General features: G+C 44.5%; 1 protein-coding gene across 4 annotated transcripts in view; it reads right to left on the bottom strand.

The window, feature by feature from the left end:
* The window catches only part of LOC143301621 (liprin-alpha-1-like), a 158,854-nt gene that overhangs the window by 88,584 nt on the left and 47,770 nt on the right, over positions 1-22,500 (bottom strand). For all 4 annotated transcript variants that reach the window (XM_076616026.1, XM_076616028.1, XM_076616029.1 and 1 more), the window contains exons 4-9: positions 20,006-20,080; positions 13,053-13,196; positions 9,424-9,645; positions 6,984-7,130; positions 3,230-3,364; positions 100-141 (exon numbers count right to left, since the gene is read on the bottom strand). In XM_076616026.1, the coding sequence (XP_076472141.1) occupies positions 100-141; positions 3,230-3,364; positions 6,984-7,130; positions 9,424-9,645; positions 13,053-13,196; positions 20,006-20,080 (765 nt within the window). The remainder of the gene's footprint in view (positions 1-99; positions 142-3,229; positions 3,365-6,983; positions 7,131-9,423; positions 9,646-13,052; positions 13,197-20,005; positions 20,081-22,500) is intronic.

Here is a 22,500-nt window from a genome sequence, read left to right as displayed (position 1 = left end):
GTCTGGTGTACACACACACACAAGGAGCTTCAGGTGTGCTGGTGGTGGAGCAGTGGACAGAGAAGAGAGGGCATGACACATGTTACACATGTTACTCACTGCCATGAACTGCTTGTCAGGGCTGCCCTCCCAATGCTGTCTCTACACAAAGGTCACAGTATCCACACAATCATCATCATCACTGCCCTCCCACAGTATCCACACAATCATCATCACTGCACTCCCACAGAATCCACACAATCATCATCATCACTGCCCTCCCACAGTATCTACACAATCATCATCATCACTGCCCTCCCAATGCTGTCTCTACACAAAGGTCACAGTATCCACACAATCATCATCATCACTGCCCTCCCACAGAATCCACACAATCATCATCACTGCCCTCCCACAGAATCCACACAATCATCATCATCACTGCCCTCCCACAGTATCCACACAATCATCATCATCACTGCCCTCCCAATGCTGTCTCTACACAAAGGTCACAGTATCCACACAATCATCATCATCACTGCCCTCCCACAGAATCCACACAATCATCATCATCACTGCCCTCCCAATGCTGTCTCTACACAAAGGTCACAGTATCCACACAATCATCATCATCACTGCCCTCCCACAGAATCCACACAATCATCATCATCACTGCCCTCCCAATGCTGTCTCTACACAAAGGTCACAGAATCCACACAATCATCATCATCACTGCACTCCCACAGAATCCACACAATCATCATCATCACTGCCCTCCCAATGCTGTCTCTACACAAAGGTCACAGTATCCACACAATCATCGTCATCACTGCCCTCCCACAGAATCCACACAATCATCATCATCACTGCCCTCCCAATGCTGTCTCTACACAAAGGTCACAGTATCCACACAATCATCATCATCACTGCCCTCCCACAGTATCCACACAATCATCATCATCACTGCCCTCCCACAGTATCTACACAATCATCATCATCACTGCCCTCCCACAGTATCCACACAATCATCATCATCACTGCCCTCCCACAGTATCCACACAATCATCATCATCACTGCCCTCCCACAGTATCTACACAATCATCATCACTGCCCTCCCACAGAATCCACACAATCATCATCATCACTGCCCTCCCACAGTCTCCACACAATCATCATCATCACTGCCCTCCCACAGTCTCCACACAATCATCATCATCACTGCCCTCCCACAGAATCCACACAATCATCATCATCACTGCCCTCCCACAGTATCCACACAATCATCATCATCACTGCCCTCCCAATGCTGTCTCTACACAAAGGTCACAGTATCCACACAATCATCATCATCACTGCCCTCCCACAGTCTCCACACAATCATCATCATCACCACACACTCCCTGACAGCACTGCTCAGTAAGAACTCAGGGCTCATCAACACCATTTCCACTCCATCCATCCTCTTTTCTTTTTCAAAACAGCTTTCACAACCTAAGAAAAATGCATCACCGAACACTGACATGGATTACAGACCGTTTAACGTGTGAATTTGATATCCTGCATGTTTACAGGCATGTTGGGGGTTCAGGCACTAGCAGGTCTGCACAAACACTGACCTGGGAGATCAGAAACACCTCCACCCTTAACCCACCAGATGGTGCCAGGATTCAAACACAGGACCCTCAAACTGAAAATCCAGAGCTGTAACCACGCTGGCTATGACAACTATCAGGCCATGTTAAGTGGCCATCAATGGCAACTCTAATGTCACATGGCTGCAAGAACAACATGAAAAGTAGCAATAACAAAAAGCTCCGTCATTCATTCACACAGCCCTGGACCTAAACAGATCTCAGCAGCGGCACCATCGTCACCAACCATCACAGACAAAACATCATTCACACAGCCCTGGACCTAAACAGATCTCAGCAGCGGCACCATCGTCACCAACCATCACAGACAAAACATCATTCACACAGCCCTGGACCTGAACAGATCTCAGCAGCGGCACCATCGTCACCAACCATCACAGACAAAACATCATTCACACAGCCCTGGACCTAAACAGATCTCAGCAGCGGCACCATCATCACCAACCATCACAGACAAAACATCATTCACACAGCCCTGGACCTAAACAGATCTCAGCAGCGGCACCATCATCACCAACCATCACAGACAAAACATCATTCACACAGCCCTGGACCTAAACAGATCTCAGCAGCGACACCATCGTCACCAACCATCACAGACAAAACATCATTCACACAGCCCTGGACCTAAACAGATCTCAGCAGCGGCACCATCGTCACCAACCATCACAGACAAAACATCATTCACACAGCCCTGGACCTAAACAGATCTCAGCAGCGGCACCATCGTCACCAACCATCACAGACAAAACATCATTCACACAGCCCTGGACCTAAACAGATCTCAGCAGCGGCACCATCGTCACCAACCATCACAGATAAAACAAAGAGCAGAAAGCAGATGGAAAGCTGGTGGTTCTTTGTCAAGCTGGAGCAGAAGAAACAACATCCGTACTGCATGAGAGGAAGTGACTCAGTTCTGTAATGCTGAAAAGTTTGCCACCAGAGTCCGGGAGCCACTAAACCAAAATGCCCGTCTTAATACCTGGACAAAGTCAAATCAGGGTAAAACTACAAAACAAAAGAAACCCCCAAAACATCACAAATATGCCATACAGGATGGGTCTTGACTGATTTTGGGGGCGGTTGGGTTCCATGGGTAGGGTGGCCACTTAAACCAAAGTGTGTCTCTTCATACCAAAACAAAGTATTACAAAGAAAAAGAAAATTATATTTTAGAAACAAAAAGACAAATAAGGTTAATATAGAAATGTAAATAATACAGAAATTCCCCCCCTTTCTCCCCCAGGACACAGCACCATGCTGAAAGGGGACCTTGAACCCTCATCACTGGTCAACAGTGGGTCACAAGTCCAACACCGGACCATTTCTGCCATGGTCACTGTGCCTCCCATCACTTCATACCAAAGCAAAGTGAAATAGAGGAAAAACAAAAAGAAAACAAAACAAAACAAAAAGAAAACAAAAATCGCCATAGTGCCAGTAGGGACATCAGTTTACTTGGGAGCTCCCCCCCGGCCCCCCTGGACCCCTCCCCCATGGTAATGAATAGAAGTGCCAGAGGAGTGGCAGAGGAGTGCAGGAAAAGTGCCAGAGGAAAAGTGGCAGAGAACTGGTGGGGGTGGGCAGTACTGACCTGGGACAGGGCCTCCATGCGTTGCTGCAGCTCGGCCTCCATGGAGGGCACCACCTCCGCCTTCTTCAGCGACTGCTGCAGCCGCTGCTCCATCAGGTCCAGCTTGTCCGTCAGGGACCGGATTTTCTCCTCCAGCTGAAGCACACACAGTTAACACACACACCGTCACACTCTGCTCTGTACCACCTTTTTTTCTTCTTCTTTTAAAAAAAAAAAAAATATTTTATTATAGTATACAGTATATCATTTCATTTCACTGATATAGTGTCTGTCGTCTAAAATATAGAACCATCAGGTCCAGTTTCTCCGTCATGGGGCAGATCTTCTCCAGATGAAGCACACACAGTTAACACACACACGGTCACACTCTGCTCTGTACCCCCTTTGGGGGAAATCTGATGGTATACCATTTAATTTGATTGATATATTGTCTGTCATCTAAACTATAGGACCATCAACTCCAGTTTGTCATGGGGCAGATCTTCTCTTCCTTCTTCTTCTTCGTTCATGGGCTACAGCTCCCACATTCACTTGTATGTACATTTGTGGGCTTTACCCCACCATGTAGGCAGCCATAATACGTTTTCAGGGGTGTGCATGCATGGTATGATCTTGTTCCATAACCCACCAAACGCTGACATGAATTACAGGATCTTTAACATGTGTATTTGATCTTCTGCATGTGTATACAGACAAAAGGGGTTCAGGCACAAGCAGGTCTGCACATATGTTGACCTGGGAGATTGGAAAAATCTCCACCCTTTAGCCACCAGGTGCTGTTACCAAGATTTGAATCCAGGACCCTCAGATTGAAAGTCCAACGCTTTAACCACTCGGCAATTGCACCCATCATCTTCTCTTCCAACTGCAGCACTGACATAGGATGACTCTTCTTTACACCCCCTTTTTGGGAATTCAGATAGTATATCATTTCATTTCATTGATATATTGTCTGTCATCTAAAATATAGGACCATCAGGTCCAGTGTCATGGGGAGGATCTTCTCCTCCAGCTGAAGCACACGCAGTTAACACACACACGGTCACACTCTACTTTGTACCCCTTTTCTGAAATTCTGGTGGTATACCATTTAATTTGAATGATATATTGTCTGTCATCTAAGATACAGGACCATCAACTCCAGTTTCTCCGTCATGGGACATATCTCTTCCAACTCTTCTTTATAAACCCTTTTTGGGAATTCAGGTTGTATATCATTTCATTTCATTGATATCTTGTCTTTCTGTCCTCTGAGTAAAGGACAATCAAAGACAATCAACTCCAGTTTGTCATGGAGCAGATCTTCCCTTCCTCCAACTGCAGCACAGTGACATGGGGTCAGACTACTTTATCCCCCTTTTCAATACTCCGTAATTTCACTGATAAACCATACACTGTCTGTCATCTAATCAGAGGACAATTATCTCCAGTTTCTCTGTCATGAAGTGGATCTTCTCTTCCAATGACAGCACCAAGACTACAAGTGATGCAAGTGGGCATCAACTGTTGGTACAGTGTCTGTTTTGAAACTGAGAAATGATAATGCTTTTTCTAACTTTGTCATCTTGGTAAATGTTTGTGAAAAGGAGGCAAAGAAAGAAAGAAGAAGAAGAAGAAGAAAAAAAGTGAGAAAATAGAAAAGGTAATTCTCTTGATATTTCTATAAATGAAGTCATTTCAAAACGTTCTGTTCTCACCCCACTTCCCCTTCCACCCCCACCCCCCCCTGTCAAATGACCCAGGTCACAGTGCTGTGATACATCTCAGTGAATCAAGTGGTGTTTAGAGTTCACTTTTCCTGAGTTCAGCACACAAGTGTCCATGTGAACATCATCATCATCCATCCAACATGAACAGCTGTACAACCCAACACCAGACACACAACTGTCCACGTGAACAATGACGTCATCCAACATGAACAGCTGTACAGCTCACAGCCAGACACACAACTGTCCATGTGAACAATGACGTCATCCAACATGAACAGCTGTACAGCTCACAGCCAGACACACAACTGTCCATGTGAACAATGACGTCATCCAACATGAACAGCTGTACAGCTCACAGCCAGACACACAACTGTCCATGTGAACAATGACGTCATCCAACATGAACAGCTGTACAGCTCAACACCAGACACACAAATGTCCATGTGAACAATGACGTCATCCAACATGAACAGCTGTACAGCTCACAGCCAGACACACAACTGTCCATGTGAACAATGACGTCATCCAACATGAACAGCTGTACAGCTCACAGCCAAACACACAACTGTCCATGTGAACAATGACGTCATCCAACATGAACAGCTGTACAGCTCAACACCAGACACACAACTGTCCATGTGAACAATGACATCATCCAACATGAACAGCTGTACAGCTCACAGCCAGACACACAACTGTCCATGTGAACAATGACGTCATCCAACATGAACAGCTGTACAGCTCAACACCAGACACACAACTGTCCATGTGAACAATGACGTCATCCAACATGAACAGCTGTACAGCTCAACACCAGACACACAACTGTCCATGTGAACAATGACGTCATCCAACATGAACAGCTGTACAGCTCACAGCCAGACACACAACTGTCCATGTGAACAATGATGTCATCCAACATGAACAGCTGTACAGCTCACAGCCAAACACACAACTGTCCATGTGAACAATGACGTCATCCAACATGAACAGCTGTACAGCTCAACACCAGACACACAACTGTCCATGTGAACAATGACATCATCCAACATGAACAGCTGTACAGCTCAACACGAGACACACAACTGTCCACGTGGACAATGACATCATCCAACATGAACAGCTGTACAGCTCACAGCCAGACACACAACTGTCCATGTGAACAATGACGTCATCCAACATGAACAGCTGTACAGCTCAACACCAGACACACAACTGTCCATGTGAACAATGACGCCATCCAACATGAACAGCTGTACAGCTCAACACGAGACACACAACTGTCCATGTGGACAATGACGTCATCCAACATGAACAGCTGTACAGCTCACAGCCAGACACACAACTGTCCATGTGAACAATGACGTCATCCAACATGAACAGCTGTACAGCTCAACACCAGACACACAACTGTCCATGTGAACAATGACGTCATCCAACATGAACAGCTGTACAGCTCAACACGAGACACACAACTGTCCATGTGGACAATGACGTCATCCAACATGAACAGCTGTACAGCTCAACACCAGACACACAACTGTCCATGTGAACAATGACGTCATCCAACATGAACAGCTGTACAGCTCACAGCCAGACACACAACTGTCCATGTGAACAATGACGTCATCCAACATGAACAGCTGTACAGCTCAACACCAGACACACAACTGTCCATGTGAACAATGACGTCATCCAACATGAACAGCTGTACAGCTCACAGCCAGACACACAACTGTCCATGTGAACAATGACGTCATCCAACATGAACAGCTGTACAGCTCAACACCAGACACACAACTGTCCATGTGAACAATGACGTCATCCAACATGAACAGCTGTACAGCTCAACACCAGACACACAACTGTCCATGTGAACAATGACGTCATCCAACATGAACAGCTGTACAGCTCACAGCCAGACACACAACTGTCCATGTGAACAATGACGTCATCCAACATGAACAGCTGTACAGCTCACAGCCAGACACACAACTGTCCATGTGAACAATGACGTCATCCAACATGAACAGCTGTACACTCACTGCTTTGATCTGAGCGTCCTTCATGGCCACTTCATTCTCCAGTTTGTCGTTGAAGTCATGGACCGACGTGGACTCCCGCTGGGCGTTGAGGTACCTCTTCTCCAGGGTAGCGATCCTCTCCTCCTGGTCCTCCTTCTGGGCCTGAGACTGAAACACACAACACAGGGAACATGTTGACACCTGCACAGTGTGCCACAGACTGAAACACACAACACAGGGAACATGTTGACACTGCACAGTGTACCACAGACTGAAACACACAACACAGGGAACATGTTGACACTGCACAGTGTGCCACAGACTGAAACACACAACACAGGGAACATGTTGACACTACACAGTGTACCGCAGACTGAAACACACAACACAGGGAACATGTTGACACCTACACAGTGTACCGCAGACTGAAACACACAACACAGGGAACATGTTGACACTGCACAGTGTGCCACAGACTGAAACACACAACACAGGGAACATGTTGACACCTACACAGTGTACCGCAGACTGAAACACACAACACAGGGAACATGTTGACACTGCACAGTGTGCCACAGACTGAAACACACAACACAGGGAACATGTTGACACCTACACAGTGTGCCACAGACTGAAACACACAACACAGGGAACATGTTGACACTGCACAGTGTGCCACAGACTGAAACACACAACACAGGGAACATGTTGACACTGCACAGTGTGCCACAGACTGAAACACACAACACAGGGAACATGTTGACACCTACACAGTGTGCCACAGACTGAAACACACAACACAGGGAACATGTTGACACCTACACAGTGTGCCGCAGACTGAAACACACAACACAGGGAACATGTTGACACCTACACAGTGTGCCGCAGACTGAAACACACAACACAGGGAACATGTTGACACCTACACAGTGTACCACAGACTGAAACACACAACACAGGGAACATGTTGACACTGCACAGTGTGCCACAGACTGAAACACACAACACAGGGAACATGTTGACACTACACAGTGTGCCACAGACTGAAACACACAACACAGGGAACATGTTGACACTGCACAGTGTGCCACAGACTGAAACACACAACACAGGGAACATGTTGACACCTACACAGTGTGCCACAGACTGAAACACACAACACAGGGAACATGTTGACACTGCACAGTGTGCCACAGACTGAAACACACAACACAGGGAACATGTTGACACTGCACAGTGTGCCACAGACTGAAACACACAAGACAGGGAACATGTTGACACTGCACAGTGTGCCACAGACTGAAACACACAAGACAGGGAACATGTTGACACTGCACAGTGTGTCACAGACTGAAACACACAACACAGGGAACACGTTGACACTACACAGTGTGCCACAGACTGAAACACACAACACAGGGAACATGTTGACACTGTACAGTGTGCCACAGACTGAAACACACAACACAAGGAACATGTTGACACCTGCACAGTGTGCCAGTCTTCCCTGTGCAGGAAGGTGGCAGAATGGTTAAGATGCTCAGCTGCCAATACAGAGAGTCTGTGAGGGTTTGGGCTCAAATCCTGCTATCACCATTTCTCCCAAGTTTGACTGGAAAATTAAACTAAGCGTCTAGTCTTTCGGATAAAGTTTAAACTGAGGTCCTGTGTGCAGCACGCACTTGGCGCACTGAAAAAGAACCCATGGCAAGGAGAGTATTGTATTGTCCTCTGGCAAAATCATGTAAAAAGAAATCCACTCTGATAGGTACAAAAATATATAAGCATGCACTCTATTCCTGACAAGAGCTTTGGGTTATGCTGCTGTCAGGCATCTGCCTAGCAGATGCGGTGTAGCATATATGGATTTGTCGGAATGCAATGACCCCTCCTTGAGAAACTAAAACTCCCTCTCTACTGCTTCTTCACTTTGTCGCGGTGCATGTGAGGGTTGCTTGGCTGGTTGGTGGCTTGTGTGCATGTGTGGGTGCATGCGTGTATGTGTGCACATGCATGTGTTGGGCTTATGTACTTTTGGGTACTCTACAGTATAAACAACATATGTTGAAACATTTAATTTCCCGAACTGGTATATATAACTGACAATGTACTTGGCCCTCACCATTAATGTCTTTCTCATTTGTACTGTGAAATGTTCAGCAAACAAAAGAGAAACAGGAACTGCATAACTTAAACAAACAACAAAAATAACATGTTTGTGAAGTGAAAACATGTGCAAAGCTTGAAAGGAGATGAAGTTGTAAAGCAACTGATCATTTACTGTGACATAATACATCTTTATTAATCACACTGGTTCCAATATATGTGCGCATCCAAAGACAAGCTGTCACTCACACCACACAGTCTCTCAACCCACAGTCGACAAATAACAAACTTGACAATGGCTGAATTCAAAAGTCAACCAGTAAAACATATCAAACGGAATACAAACTCTACCCACCTCTCTCAGGTCTCTGGCCAGTTTGACCAGCTGCTCTTGAGCTTTGCTGAGGTCTTTCTGTGCTGTGCTTAGACTCTCCTCCAGCTCTGTGCACCGATTGGTCAGTTCCAGAACACGTGTCCTGGAGGAGGTCAGTTCTGTGTTTTGCTTTTCCACAGTTTCCTGAAGTTCAATGACTCTTGTCACGTCAGAGTCTGGGTCAATGGAGCCGTTGGAGAGGCGCTGAAAAGAAAAAAACAACAACAAAACATATTGGCATCTTAGAACTTTTTGTCTGTATCTTTTTATCCTGGATTCTCTACAAACTGACACAAAGGAACACATTTGTAACAAGCATGCAATCTCCTGCCAGAAAAAAAAGAAGCTGAGAGTTTAGTTGGAAACTGATGAACAGTCAACATCATACTGTAAGATTTAAACCAACAGCGTACATCATACCCTGTGTGACCATGTACACAAATTACCTGTCTGTATATTCTACCAGATTATAGATTATTGTTTTATCATTTTACAAGATTAAACAGATTAATGTCACTTATTCTGCTGTTCTGTATGACAGATAATTGTTCTATATTACTATAATAATACTGCATAATTTCTGTCTTTTGGCAGAAAAAGAAATTCTTTGCGAGGGTGAACAAAAAACGTATGGGTTGTATACTTGTGGCCAAATGTCTGTTGACATAACCCCTAATGTGAGTGAACAATTCTTTGCGTTTTAGAGATATACACATAAATCAAAGCAACTAAATCATATTATTGATCTGCAGGGCTGATTTCACGTCAGTTCTAAAAACCAGTCACACAGAACACAAAATAATGTAAAGAAGTCAATCAAATCTATGTTTCAAAGACTTTATTCACCAATGTCTTCCTCAGTCCATGTAAAGTTTTATTCCAGTGAAAAATATTGAATATAACAAAAAAGAACCAGACCAATCAAACATTATCCAGGGTGTAATATACATGAATTATGGATTGATGCTTATCCTGTTTTCTTTAATGGTCAGTCACAGGCACAACACGTGGCCCTACAGTACTTTATGATCCATGGTACAAGGGACCCCACACCATACCTTGGGGTGAACTTTTCTCTGTACTGTACAGTACATCAACTTATCTCTGTACTGTACAGTACACACACCATACCTTGGGGTGAACTTTTCTCTGTACTGTACAGTACATCAACTTATCTCTGTACTGTACAGTACACACACCATACCTTGGGGTGAACTTATCTCTGTACTGTACAGTTCACACACCATACCTTGAGGTGAACTTATCTCTGTACTGTACAGTACACACACCATACCTTGAGGTGAACTTATCTCTGTACTGTACAGTACACACACCATACCTTGAGGTGAACTTATCTCTGTACTGTACAGTACATCAACTTATCTCTGTACTGTACAGTTCACACACCATACCTTGGGGTGAACTTATCTCTGTACTGTACAGTACACACACCATACCTTGAGGTGAACTTATCTCTGTACTGTACAGTACACACACCATACCTTGGGGTGAACTTATCTCTGTACTGTACAGTACACACATTATACCTTGAGGTGAACTTATCTCTGTACTGTACAGTACACACACCATACCTTGAGGTGAACTTATCTCTGTACTGTACAGTTCACACACTATACCTTGAGGTGAACTTATCTCTGTACTGTACAGCACAGACACCATACCTTGGGGTGAATTTATCTCTGTACTGTACAGTACATCAACTTATCTCTGTACTGTACAGTTCACACACCATACCTTGAGGTGAACTTATCTCTGTACTGTACAGTTCACACATTATACCTTGAGGTGAACTTATCTCTGTACTGTACAGTACACACACCATACCTTGAGGTGAACTTATCTCTGCACTGTACAGTTCACACACCATACCTTGAGGTGAACTTATCTCTGTACTGTACAGTACACACACTATACCTTGGGGTGAACTTATCTCTGCACTGTACAGTACACACACCATACCTTGAGGTGAACTTATCTCTGTACTGTACAGTTCACACACCATACCTTGAGGTGAACTTATCTCTGTACTGTACAGTACACACACCATACCTTGGGGTGAACTTATCTCTGCACTGTACAGTACACACACCATACCTTGAGGTGAACTTATCTCTGTACTGTACAGTACACACACCATACCTTGGGGTGAACTTTTCTCTGTACTGTACAGTACATCAACTTATCTCTGTACTGTACAGTACACACACCATACCTTGAGGTGAACTTATCTCTGTACTGTACAGTACACACACCATACCTTGAGGTGAACTTATCTCTGTACTGTACAGTTCACACACCATACCTTGAGGTGAACTTATCTCTGTACTGTACAGTACACACACCATACCTTGAGGTGAACTTATCTCTGCACTGTACAGTTCACACACCATACCTTGAGGTGAACTTATCTCTGTACTGTACAGTACACACACCATACCTTGGGGTGAACTTATCTCTGTACTGTACAGTACACACACCATACCTTGAGGTGAACTTATCTCTGTACTGTACAGTAGATCAACTTATCTCTGTACTGTACAGTTCACACACCATACCTTGAGGTAAACTTATCTCTGTACTGTACAGTACACACACCATACCTTGAGGTGAACTTATCTCTGCACTGTCCAGTACACACACTATACCTTGGGGTGAACTTATCTCTGCACTGTCCAGTACACACACCATACCTTGAGGTAAACTTATCTCTGCACTGTCCAGTACACACACTATACCCTGGGGTGAACTTATCTCTGTACTGTACAGTACACACACCATACCTTGAGGTGAACTTATCTCTGTACTGTACAGTACACACACTATACCCTGGGGTGAACTTATCTCTGTACTGTACAGTACACACACCATACCTTGAGGTGAACTTATCTCTGCACTGTCCAGTACACACACTATACCTTGAGGTGAACTTATCTCTGTACTGTACAGTACACACACTATACCTTGGGGTGAACTTATCTCTGTACTGTACAGTACACACACTATACCTTGGGGTGAACTTATCTCTGTACTGTACAGTACACACACCATACCTTGAGGTGAACTTATCTCTGTACTGTACAGTACACACACCATACCTTGGGGTAAACTTATCTCTGCACTGTACAGTACACACACCATACCTTGGGGTGAACTTATCTCTGTACTGTACAGTACACACACCATACCTTGAGGTGAACTTATCTCTGCACTGTCCAGTACACACACCATACCTTGAGGTGAACTTATCTCTGTACTGTACAGTACACACACCATACCTTGGGGTGAACTTATCTCTGTACTGTACAGTACACACACCATACCTTGAGGTGAACTTATCTCTGTACTGTACAGTTCACACACCATACCTTGAGGTGAACTTATCTCTGTACTGTACAGTACACACACCATACCTTGAGGTGAACTTATCTCTGCACTGTCCAGTACACACACTATACCTTGAGGTGAACTTATCTCTGTACTGTACAGTACACACACCATACCTTGAGGTGAACTTATCTCTGTACTGTACAGTACACACACCATACCTTGAGGTGAACTTATCTCTGCACTGTCCAGTACACACACTATACCTTGGGGTGAAGCTGTGCGGCCGACTGTTGGTCTCCCTCGCTGAGCTGAGTGCTGTCCACAGACCCCGTCTTGGACAGTCTTGCATCGTCCACACTTCCACTGGAATGACGCGATTTAGTCTGCTGCTCTCGTAACGTGAACAACTGAAACACACACACACACACCCTGAAATAATGCCACAGCAGGAGCACAAATGTTTATAGCATGTCTGAATGAACTTAAGTCATCCCAAATAAAACTAAGTAGCATGTCTGAATGGAGTTGTTTTAACCCATTTCATCCCAAGTAAAACTAAGTAACTGTCTGAATGGAATTAAGTTTTTAACCCATTTCATCCCAAGTAAAACTAAGTCATTACTCCTGACCAAGGAATATCCAAGCGATGAAGGCTGAAAAATGGTCAAATCAGAAAAAATATTCAGTGAAATTTTGTTTTGACATTAACTGCTGCCACCTTTGGTGTGCATGTTCTGAAGTGATTACTGCAGCATGTGTAAACTGTAAGTTGATTCAAACATATTGGTATGTACCAAGACAAAGAAAACAAATAATACAACAGAAATGAAATTAGGGTTGGACTTTTAAGACACTGTGAATATACATGCATTGCAAGGGACAAATGAAGCTGGTTGAAATGAGTTAATGAAATGAATCATTTGTGTGTGTTAATGAAATGAATCATTTGTGTATTACATTAGTATTACATTAGATCCATACATGAATGAATCTGTACAGATATATACAGCCATGGTTTGGGGGAAGGGGGGTGACCAGAACACTGGCAACATGACATCGTCAGTATCAGGGGAGGGGGGTAGAAGTGGAGTCAGATACCAGCCAACCCCTCAAAATGTTCCTCAGTATGTGTAGTCTTCTATCCTGAAAATGACAAATTTCTGCAGTTTTGCCATTTCTATCACTTGTACTTAAATTAGAGGTGTTTCCTTTACCTTGTTGGAAAAATACCTATTTTCAATGCATGCATAACACATACACCATCTCTCTCTCTCACACACATAAAGACACCCCCCCCCAAAAAAAAACACACCAAAAAACACCCAAAAAACAAAACAAAAAAAACACACACACACACATGCACACACACACACACTCTCTCACATACACACACACAGCAGCTAGTGTCTATGCAACAGACATCCTCCTGATTGTCATGCATGGGACAGCCCTGCAGAAGGGGGGAGGGGGAGGGGGCAGAGTAAGGCACTGGCCTCTGTGCTGCCCCCTCCAACTGACCAAGGGTACTTTCTGGGGTCAGGGAAGGGGGGTGGGGGTGGGGGGGTGGGGCAGGTGCTTCCTTCACAGTCCTGAGAGACATGGACTGCAAATGGAGTTCTCAGTTATCAAAATACTAACATGACCCCCCCCCCCCCCCCCACTGCATTCACATCCTACAACAAACTTGTATTCTAAAGCCCTGGTTCCTAAACCACAGGCAGGACAAGCAAATGAAAGAGAGAGAGAGAGAGAGAGAGAGAGAGAGAGAGAACTCAGAACTCAAAACGTTTTTATTCAAGGATTAAGATTTTAGGCATTGCCTATTCTTCCAATCTGTCCGTGCTAATCTACATCTATTACAAATAGCACAGAGAGAGAGAGAGAGGGAGAGAGAGAGAGGGTGTGGGTGGGTGGGTGAGGGGTGGTGTGGTAGGGGCATGACAGGGAGAGGAAGGAAAGACAGATGACATCAGTTTCAGCCAATCTATTAATGTATGTTAGTTCTTTCAGCATATTCATGTCCATTTATAAAGTTATATTTCAGTAAACTAATCATTAAATGCATCAAGTTAGCTTGTAAGAGTGAGTGAGAGAGAGAGAGAGAGAGAGAGAGAGAGAGTGTGTGTGTGTGCACGTGTGTGTGTGTGTGTGTGTGTGTGTGTGTGTGTGTGTGTGTGTGTGTGTGTGTGTGTGATAGAGAACTGACACCCCCCCCCCCCCCAACTCCTCCACTGGGCACAAAGATCACCACACAGTGCCCCTGACAGAGAACTGATGACTTGATGACTGGTGTAGCAGCCTATTTGTTACCTCCTAGGTATCCAACCCACAGGAGACAAATCTGGCTCTCCCAAGTCAGCCTCCTAGTCAATGTGGACCAGCTAGGAATGACCCCAGGGGGGAAACCTCAACTTCTCAGAACTGATTCGACCCACCCTGGTTGGAGTTGTTCCCTGTTCCCCTCCCTCACACTGAATATGTGGGTCAAACCAGGCTGGCTGCAAGTGACTCCATGGGGCCAACGGCTGCAATGGCAGATGTGGATGCCAAACAATGAGTAGGGAGACTTGCCAGCACACTGCTGAGGACTGCCGTGGACCCACAACATTTTGGGGTTGTCTACCTAGAGTGTGAAGCCTGGCTTCGGTGGACTGTGCAGAAGAAACCATCACTGGTTCATGGGGCCCACTTACATTCAATACACACTATCAAAGTAGAACTTGGCTTCAATCTCAACGGACGGGGTGTGGGGGTCAGTAAAGGGTAGACCCGAATGACCCCCCTTCTCTAGCTGGATCAAACCCATAGAAATGGGGTCATTTCCATGTAGGGTGGGGTGGGGATGGTGAGGGGAGTGGAGGGGGTGAGGTAGACCAGAATGACCCCCCTTCTCTAGCTGGATTTAACCCATAGAAATGGGGTCATTTCCATGTAGGGTGGGGTGGGGATGGTGAGGGGAGTGGAGGGGGGCGAGGTAGACCAGAATGACCCCCCTTCTCTAGCTGGATCAAACCCATAGAAATGGGGTCATTTCCATGTAGGGTGGGGTGGGGATGGTGAGGGGAGTGGAGGGGGTGAGGTAGACCCGAATGACCCCCCTTCTCTAGCTGGATCAAACCCATAGAAATGGGGTCATTTCCATGTAGGGTGGGGTGGGGATGGTGAGGGGAGTGGAGGGGGTGAGGTAGACCAGAATGACCCCCCTTCTCTAGCTGGATCAAACCCATAGAAATGGGGTCATTTCCATGTAGGGTGGGGTGGGGATGGTGAGGGGAGTGGAGGGGGTGAGGTAGACCCGAATGACCCCCCTTCTCTAGCTGGATCAAACCCATAGAAATGGGGTCATTTCCATGTAGGGTGGGGTGGGGATGGTGAGGGGAGTGGAGGGGGGCAAGGTAGCTCATAATGACCCAGGGTAAAACCCAGTAGGGGGGGTAGTTTGAAGCTGTTGTTACACAGGGTGGACTGATCAATAGTCAATAACAGCAGTTTCCTGATGTTTGAGGACAGTGAGGTGTGAGAATCAATTACCATACAGGCATAGGCGCACACAAGCACACACAAGCGCACACACACACACACACAGGTGGGGAAAGAGGGAGGGAGAATGCGAAATAGAGGGGGTGAAGAAATGCAACAAAATTTTATTTAACCAAGGAAGATTAGCAATTAACATGCTTTTTTCCACACTGACAGAGAGAGAGAGACAGACAGACAGACAGAGAGGAGAGATGGGGGGGGGGGGGGGGGGAGGAAGAAACAGAGAAAAACAGCCAGATGGGGGCAGGGGGTGGGTGGGGGGGTGGGGGTGGGGGAGGAACAAGGGGTGATTGGTGCCACTGTGTCTACAGGGGATATCCTGTAACTACTGTCAACAGAACATCAGCACACACACACACACACACATTTTCTTTACCTCCCCCTCTCTCATACACACACAAACACACACACTCTCTCTCTCATACACACACACACACACACAAACGCACTGTCTCTCTATCTTTCTATCACACACACACACACATAAACACACGCACACCACTCTCTCTGTCAAGAGTCAACAATTTGGAGAGAGATGAATATTATCATCATCTTCAGATTTATTTCTGGTTTGGCATGGAGGTGCTTTCAGAGCGACTGTCACAGCAGGCAATGAGCATGTTTGCAGAGGACATGTTGGTCAGTGAAAAGGTGTTACCTGCTCTGCCCTTTGGCTGAATTTTAAACTGACAGGCTGTGGCATCTATCTGACAGTCTTCATTTTCCTGGTGGCTGAATTTTAAACTGACAGGCTGTGGCATCTATCTGACAGTCTTCATTTTCCTGGCTGTCTAATCACCGTGCTGCTCAGTTTGCTACACAAAGTCACAAACTTCAGTCTTTTATGCAGTAATATTTAAAGCATTATTCTTCCTTTCTCCATTCCAGTGGGGGTTGTAGGGGTGGGGGGGAGAGACTGAAATGCATCCAAAGGGTACAGAGGACGTTTCCATTTATCTCCCCAACACAATCCAATAATCTGGGTAAATGTTTCTTCCCTCACCATCGGTCTTTTTCTGCTGCAGACAGACAGAAACAGAGTGAGAGAGAGAGAGCAGTGACAAGTGTTCCAATAAACTGCACCGACTGATTGGAACAAATCCCCCCACCCCTTCCAGTGTTGGATGGAAGCCGGGCAGAAAGCAGTCCCCACCATGGGGTGACTTCCTGTCTCCATTGATTAATTCCTGATGCTGCCACTGCTGCACACAGCACCATTTCCACCCTTCCCCCACCACCACCCCATTCCAACACCGCTGTGCTGGCCTGTCCCTCAACACACCCACTCAGAACCACTCAAAGAAAACTGACATTAACACCAAAACAAACCCCAAAACACCCAATTAGAACCACTCAAAGAAAACTGACATTAACACCAAAACAAACCTCAACACACCCACTCAGAACCACTCAAAGAAAACTGACATTAACATCAAAACAAACCTCAACACACCCACATAGAATCACTCAAAGAAAACTGACATTTACACCAAAACAAACCTCAACACAGCCACATAGAATCACTCAAAGAAAACTGACATTAACACCAAAACAAACCTCAACACACCCACTTAGAACCACTCAAAGAAAACTGACATTTACACCAAAACAAACCTCAACACAGCCACATAGAATCACTCAAAGAAAACTGACATTTACACCAAAACAAACCTCAACACACCCACATAGAACCACTCAAAGAAAACTGACATTAACACCAAAACAAACCTCAACACACCCACATAGAACCACTCAAAGAAAACTGACATTTACACCAAAACAAACCTCAACACACCCACATAGAACCACTCAAAGAAAACTGACATTAACACCAAAACAAACCTCAACACAGCCACATAGAATCACTCAAAGAAAACTGACATTTACACCAAAACAAACTTCAACACAGCCAATTAGAATCACTCAAAGAAAACTGACATTAACACCAAAACAAACTTCAACACAGACACATAGAATCACTCAAAGAAAACTGACAAACCTCAACACACCCACATAGAATCACTCAAAGAAAACTGACATTAACATCAAAACAAACCTCAACACACCCACATAGAATCACTCAAAGAAAACTGACATTTACACCAAAACAAACCTCAACACAGCCAATTAGAATCACTCAAAGAAAACTGACATTTACACCAAAACAAACCTCAACACAGCCACATAGAATCACTCAAAGAAAACTGACATTTACACCAAAACAAACCTCAACACAGCCAATTAGAATCACTCAAAGAAAACTGACATTAACACCAAAACAAACCTCAACACACCCACATAGAACCACTCAAAGAAAACTGACAAACCTCAACACACCCACTTAGAATCACTCAAAGAAAACTGACATTAACACCAAAACAAACCTCAACACACCCACATAGAACCACTCAAAGAAAACTGACATTAACACCAAAACAAACCTCAACACACCCACATAGAACCACTCAAAGAAAACTGACATTAACATCAAACCAAACCTCAACACACCCATGTAGTCCCACTCAAAGAAAACTGCATTAACAACAAAACAAACCTCAACACACCCCCATAGAATGAAACAGAGAAAACTAACAAAACACCAAACCTCAACATATCCACATGGAATGACTCAGAAAAAACTGACAAAGCTCCAAAACAACAACACACCCATATGGAACCACACTGCTTCACAATAAACAAAAACAGAAAGGTGCTTTGTAGAAATAAGCTGGCATATATCCCACAAATACAGGTATGTTGGCTGGTTAGTTGCTGATTTATGCCTTTTCTTTCCAGTAAATTATTACATTGACAATGTTAAGGAAGGCCACCTAAAATCAAATGAAATTCCTCTGGATAAACATACAATCACACTTTCTTATGAGAGAGAGAGAGAGAGAGAGAGAGAGAGAGAGACAGACAGACAGACAGAGACAGACAGACAGACAGACAGACAGAGACAGAGACAGAGAGAGAGGGGGGTGCGGGGGAGGGGAAGGGAAGAGAGAACAAGAACAAATTTTTATTCCATAGGCCTCCAGCCACTAGAAACAAAAAGAACAATATAAAATGCCTATCAAGGAGAGAGAGAGAAGTCTGAAGTCTTTATTGTTTAGGCCTTTCTGCCCGTGACAACAGGGGTAAGGGGGGGGGGGGACTTCCGTGTTAACATCCATTATAAAGAACAGCGTCAATATATGAACAGCAAACAAAGGGTAGAACAGAGAGAAAGGACAGACAGAGTGAGGCAGAGAGAGAGAGGGGCAGAGAGAAGAAGAAAAAGACAAAAGATAGATGGGCAGATTGGTGTGTGAGGGGAGAGAGAGAGAGAGAGAGAAAGAGAGAGAGAGAGAGAGAGAGAGAGAGAGAGAGAGAGAGAGAGAGAGAGAGAGAGAGAGAAATACACAAACAGACAGAGAGAAAGAGAGAAATGCAATGATGTGTCAGTGCGAAGACAGTAAGAAGAGAGGAGAAAAAAGGTGTGAGGTTGGATAAGGATGGTTCACAAAATGTAAACTGTAATACATGTGAGTATACAGAATAGTAGACATGACCAGACCTGAGCTCATTTTCCTTAGAGAGAGAAAGAGAGAAAATGTGGGCATGAGATGCTGAATGAAAAACCCAATATCAATAAAAAACAACAACAAAAAACCCCACCCCAAAACAACCTTACCTCCTGATTGGCTGTTGCTAGCTCCTCCTCCAGCTGCTGAACTCTTTCCAATGCCACACGTAACCTTTCTCGCACCTGGAACCACACATCACACACACTCTGGTGAATCAAACATATCAGACACATATGACAGTCATGTTTGTCGATGACCATTAGAATAGCAGAGGAGGCAACTACTGTCCACACTATCTAGGCTGGAATTTGATAATAATGGAGTGTGTTCTTCCCAAGGTACGTCTCCACTCTCTCGATCAACAGGACTTTCGGACAGTTGGAACTGGGGTGGTCCTCAAAGGCCAACTTGCCCCCAAGGCTGCAGCACTAAAAACCAGTGCAGTCAGTTTGAGAATCATAGTCTTTCACAAAAGACTAAACTGTAAATGAATCCAACTGCAATATATATATATATATATATATATATATATATATATATATATATATATATATATTGTATTGTACTGTATTGTATTGTATTGTATTACTCTTTTTTGTCACAACAGATTTCCCTGTGTGAAATTTGGGCTGCTCTCCCCCTGGAGAGCGCATCAATATATTGAGAATGCCACCCTTTTTTTTTCCTGCCTGCATTTGTTTATATATATATATATATATATATATATATATATATATATGTGCGTGCGTGCGTGTGTGTGTTTATACCTGTAAGAAAAAAACAACAAAATGACCCCACCCACCCCCATTTTTTAAAAACGTAATGAGCATCAAATAAAACCACCTTCAAAAGAAGCAAGAAAATCAAGCAGATGAAAAACACTGGAATCTTCCAGCCAACTTCCATTACCTTTGCACCTAAGCAGCTTTAAATCATGCACACACACCCTCTGTCCCCACGCCGTCTGATTGCGCAATAATCTCTCAGCCAATCAATACGGGGAGGGGCATTATTCCCACGTATGTCATCATTGTTCTGACACCTCCCCATCAAACACTCCATCACTGGCCACAACCCCCTAACAAGCCAATGGAACAGACAACCATTCATCATCACCTCAGCAATACGCACATGCCAAATCAAGCTAATACAGGGGGATGACGTTTCATTCAGGCGGCAATGATTGAACCACTCATGGAACGAAGCTCCTGTAAGTTATCCTGGGCCAGGCTGTTTCAGTGGGGTGGGGGGCCCTGTGTGCTCTGTACCCCTGATCTACTCACCAGCAGCATTTGACAGGGTGAATGGGTGTCTGATTTTGGGTGGGGTAGGTTAAAACGTTGGGAGGAGAGGACAGAGCCCTGGACCCAGTGGATTCAGAGCCCTGATGGCTGGAGAACACAACAGAACCTTTAACCTTGTCACACAATCAGTGGACCTCTCAACACCCTGTCACTAGTTCACACAGTGACAAGATATTATCTTTTTATGTATGGTATACACCATCATAATTCCAGTGTACATGCCATCTCCGCTTCTTTATGCTGTCCTTATTTGTGTACCATACATCTGGCTTTTTTCTTTGTACAATTAAAAAAATTAAAAAGAAAAGAAAAAAGAAACCAACAGTTGTCAAAATGAGCCATCAAAAGTAGTTATGAGATGCTGCAGTAAATGCATATTCTACATAAATTCAATATTTCGTCAGTGCTTCAGTTTAATTAAAATTCACCTCATGTTTGCACACACACACACACACACACACACACACACACACCTGGTGTTATGAAATTTCCACATCTGTTATTAGAAATCAAGGGAAGGTAGAGAGCATTCTGGAGATTTATATAGATTGTTTGCAAGCATCAATAAAGATTCCTTTAAAAAAAAAAGAGAAAGAAAACACACACACACACAAAAAAACTATTCCTCATATTGTTTGGATTGTTTGAAGGCTGATGAAGTTATTACTGGTTCAACTGCTGTGCATGCACACAAATCACAATCATCCTACCCTTCTACCCACCCACACACCCACTCAATTTCCAATTCCATGCCGTCAAAGCTCAATACCAAATTGTCTATGGTATTAAAAATGAAAACTAAAAAGCCTGAAGGAGCAAGGAAACCTTCACGCCAGTGGATTCATCAGCAGTGAGCTGACACTGATAAATGTCAATCACCACTGTGACATGTCATACTGATGTCAGCCTTTTTTCTCTGTCCTCCTCACACAATAATGCCAATTCACAGCAAACCTAAACCATCCACCCCCCCTCACCTCATCCACTCTCTAACATGGATCAGGTACTTTTTCACCTATTCCTGTTTCATGCGTATTCTTTGATTGTATCACCACCCTGTATCCTAGTCAATGGCCTGTTGAGAGTGTTGCCCTTTGTCCTGGGTCACCTACCCACCATTCCTGTTTCTCCTCTTCAGCCTCCTCCACCCCCAGCCCTCCCAAACACAAACACACTTGCATACACACACTGAGTAAATGGGTGTACTTGGAAAGGGTGGAATGGGATAAGTAACTTAGTCATAAGTGATAGGCGAATCAGGAACAGGTGAACCACGAACAGGCCAACAGGGATCACTG

This window comes from Babylonia areolata, chromosome 27, assembly GCF_041734735.1.
Source record: "Babylonia areolata isolate BAREFJ2019XMU chromosome 27, ASM4173473v1, whole genome shotgun sequence".
NCBI lineage: Eukaryota > Metazoa > Mollusca > Gastropoda > Neogastropoda > Buccinidae > Babylonia > Babylonia areolata.
The sequence above is the reverse complement of the archived record's forward strand: the minus strand, read 5'-3'. Positions and strand labels throughout refer to the sequence as shown.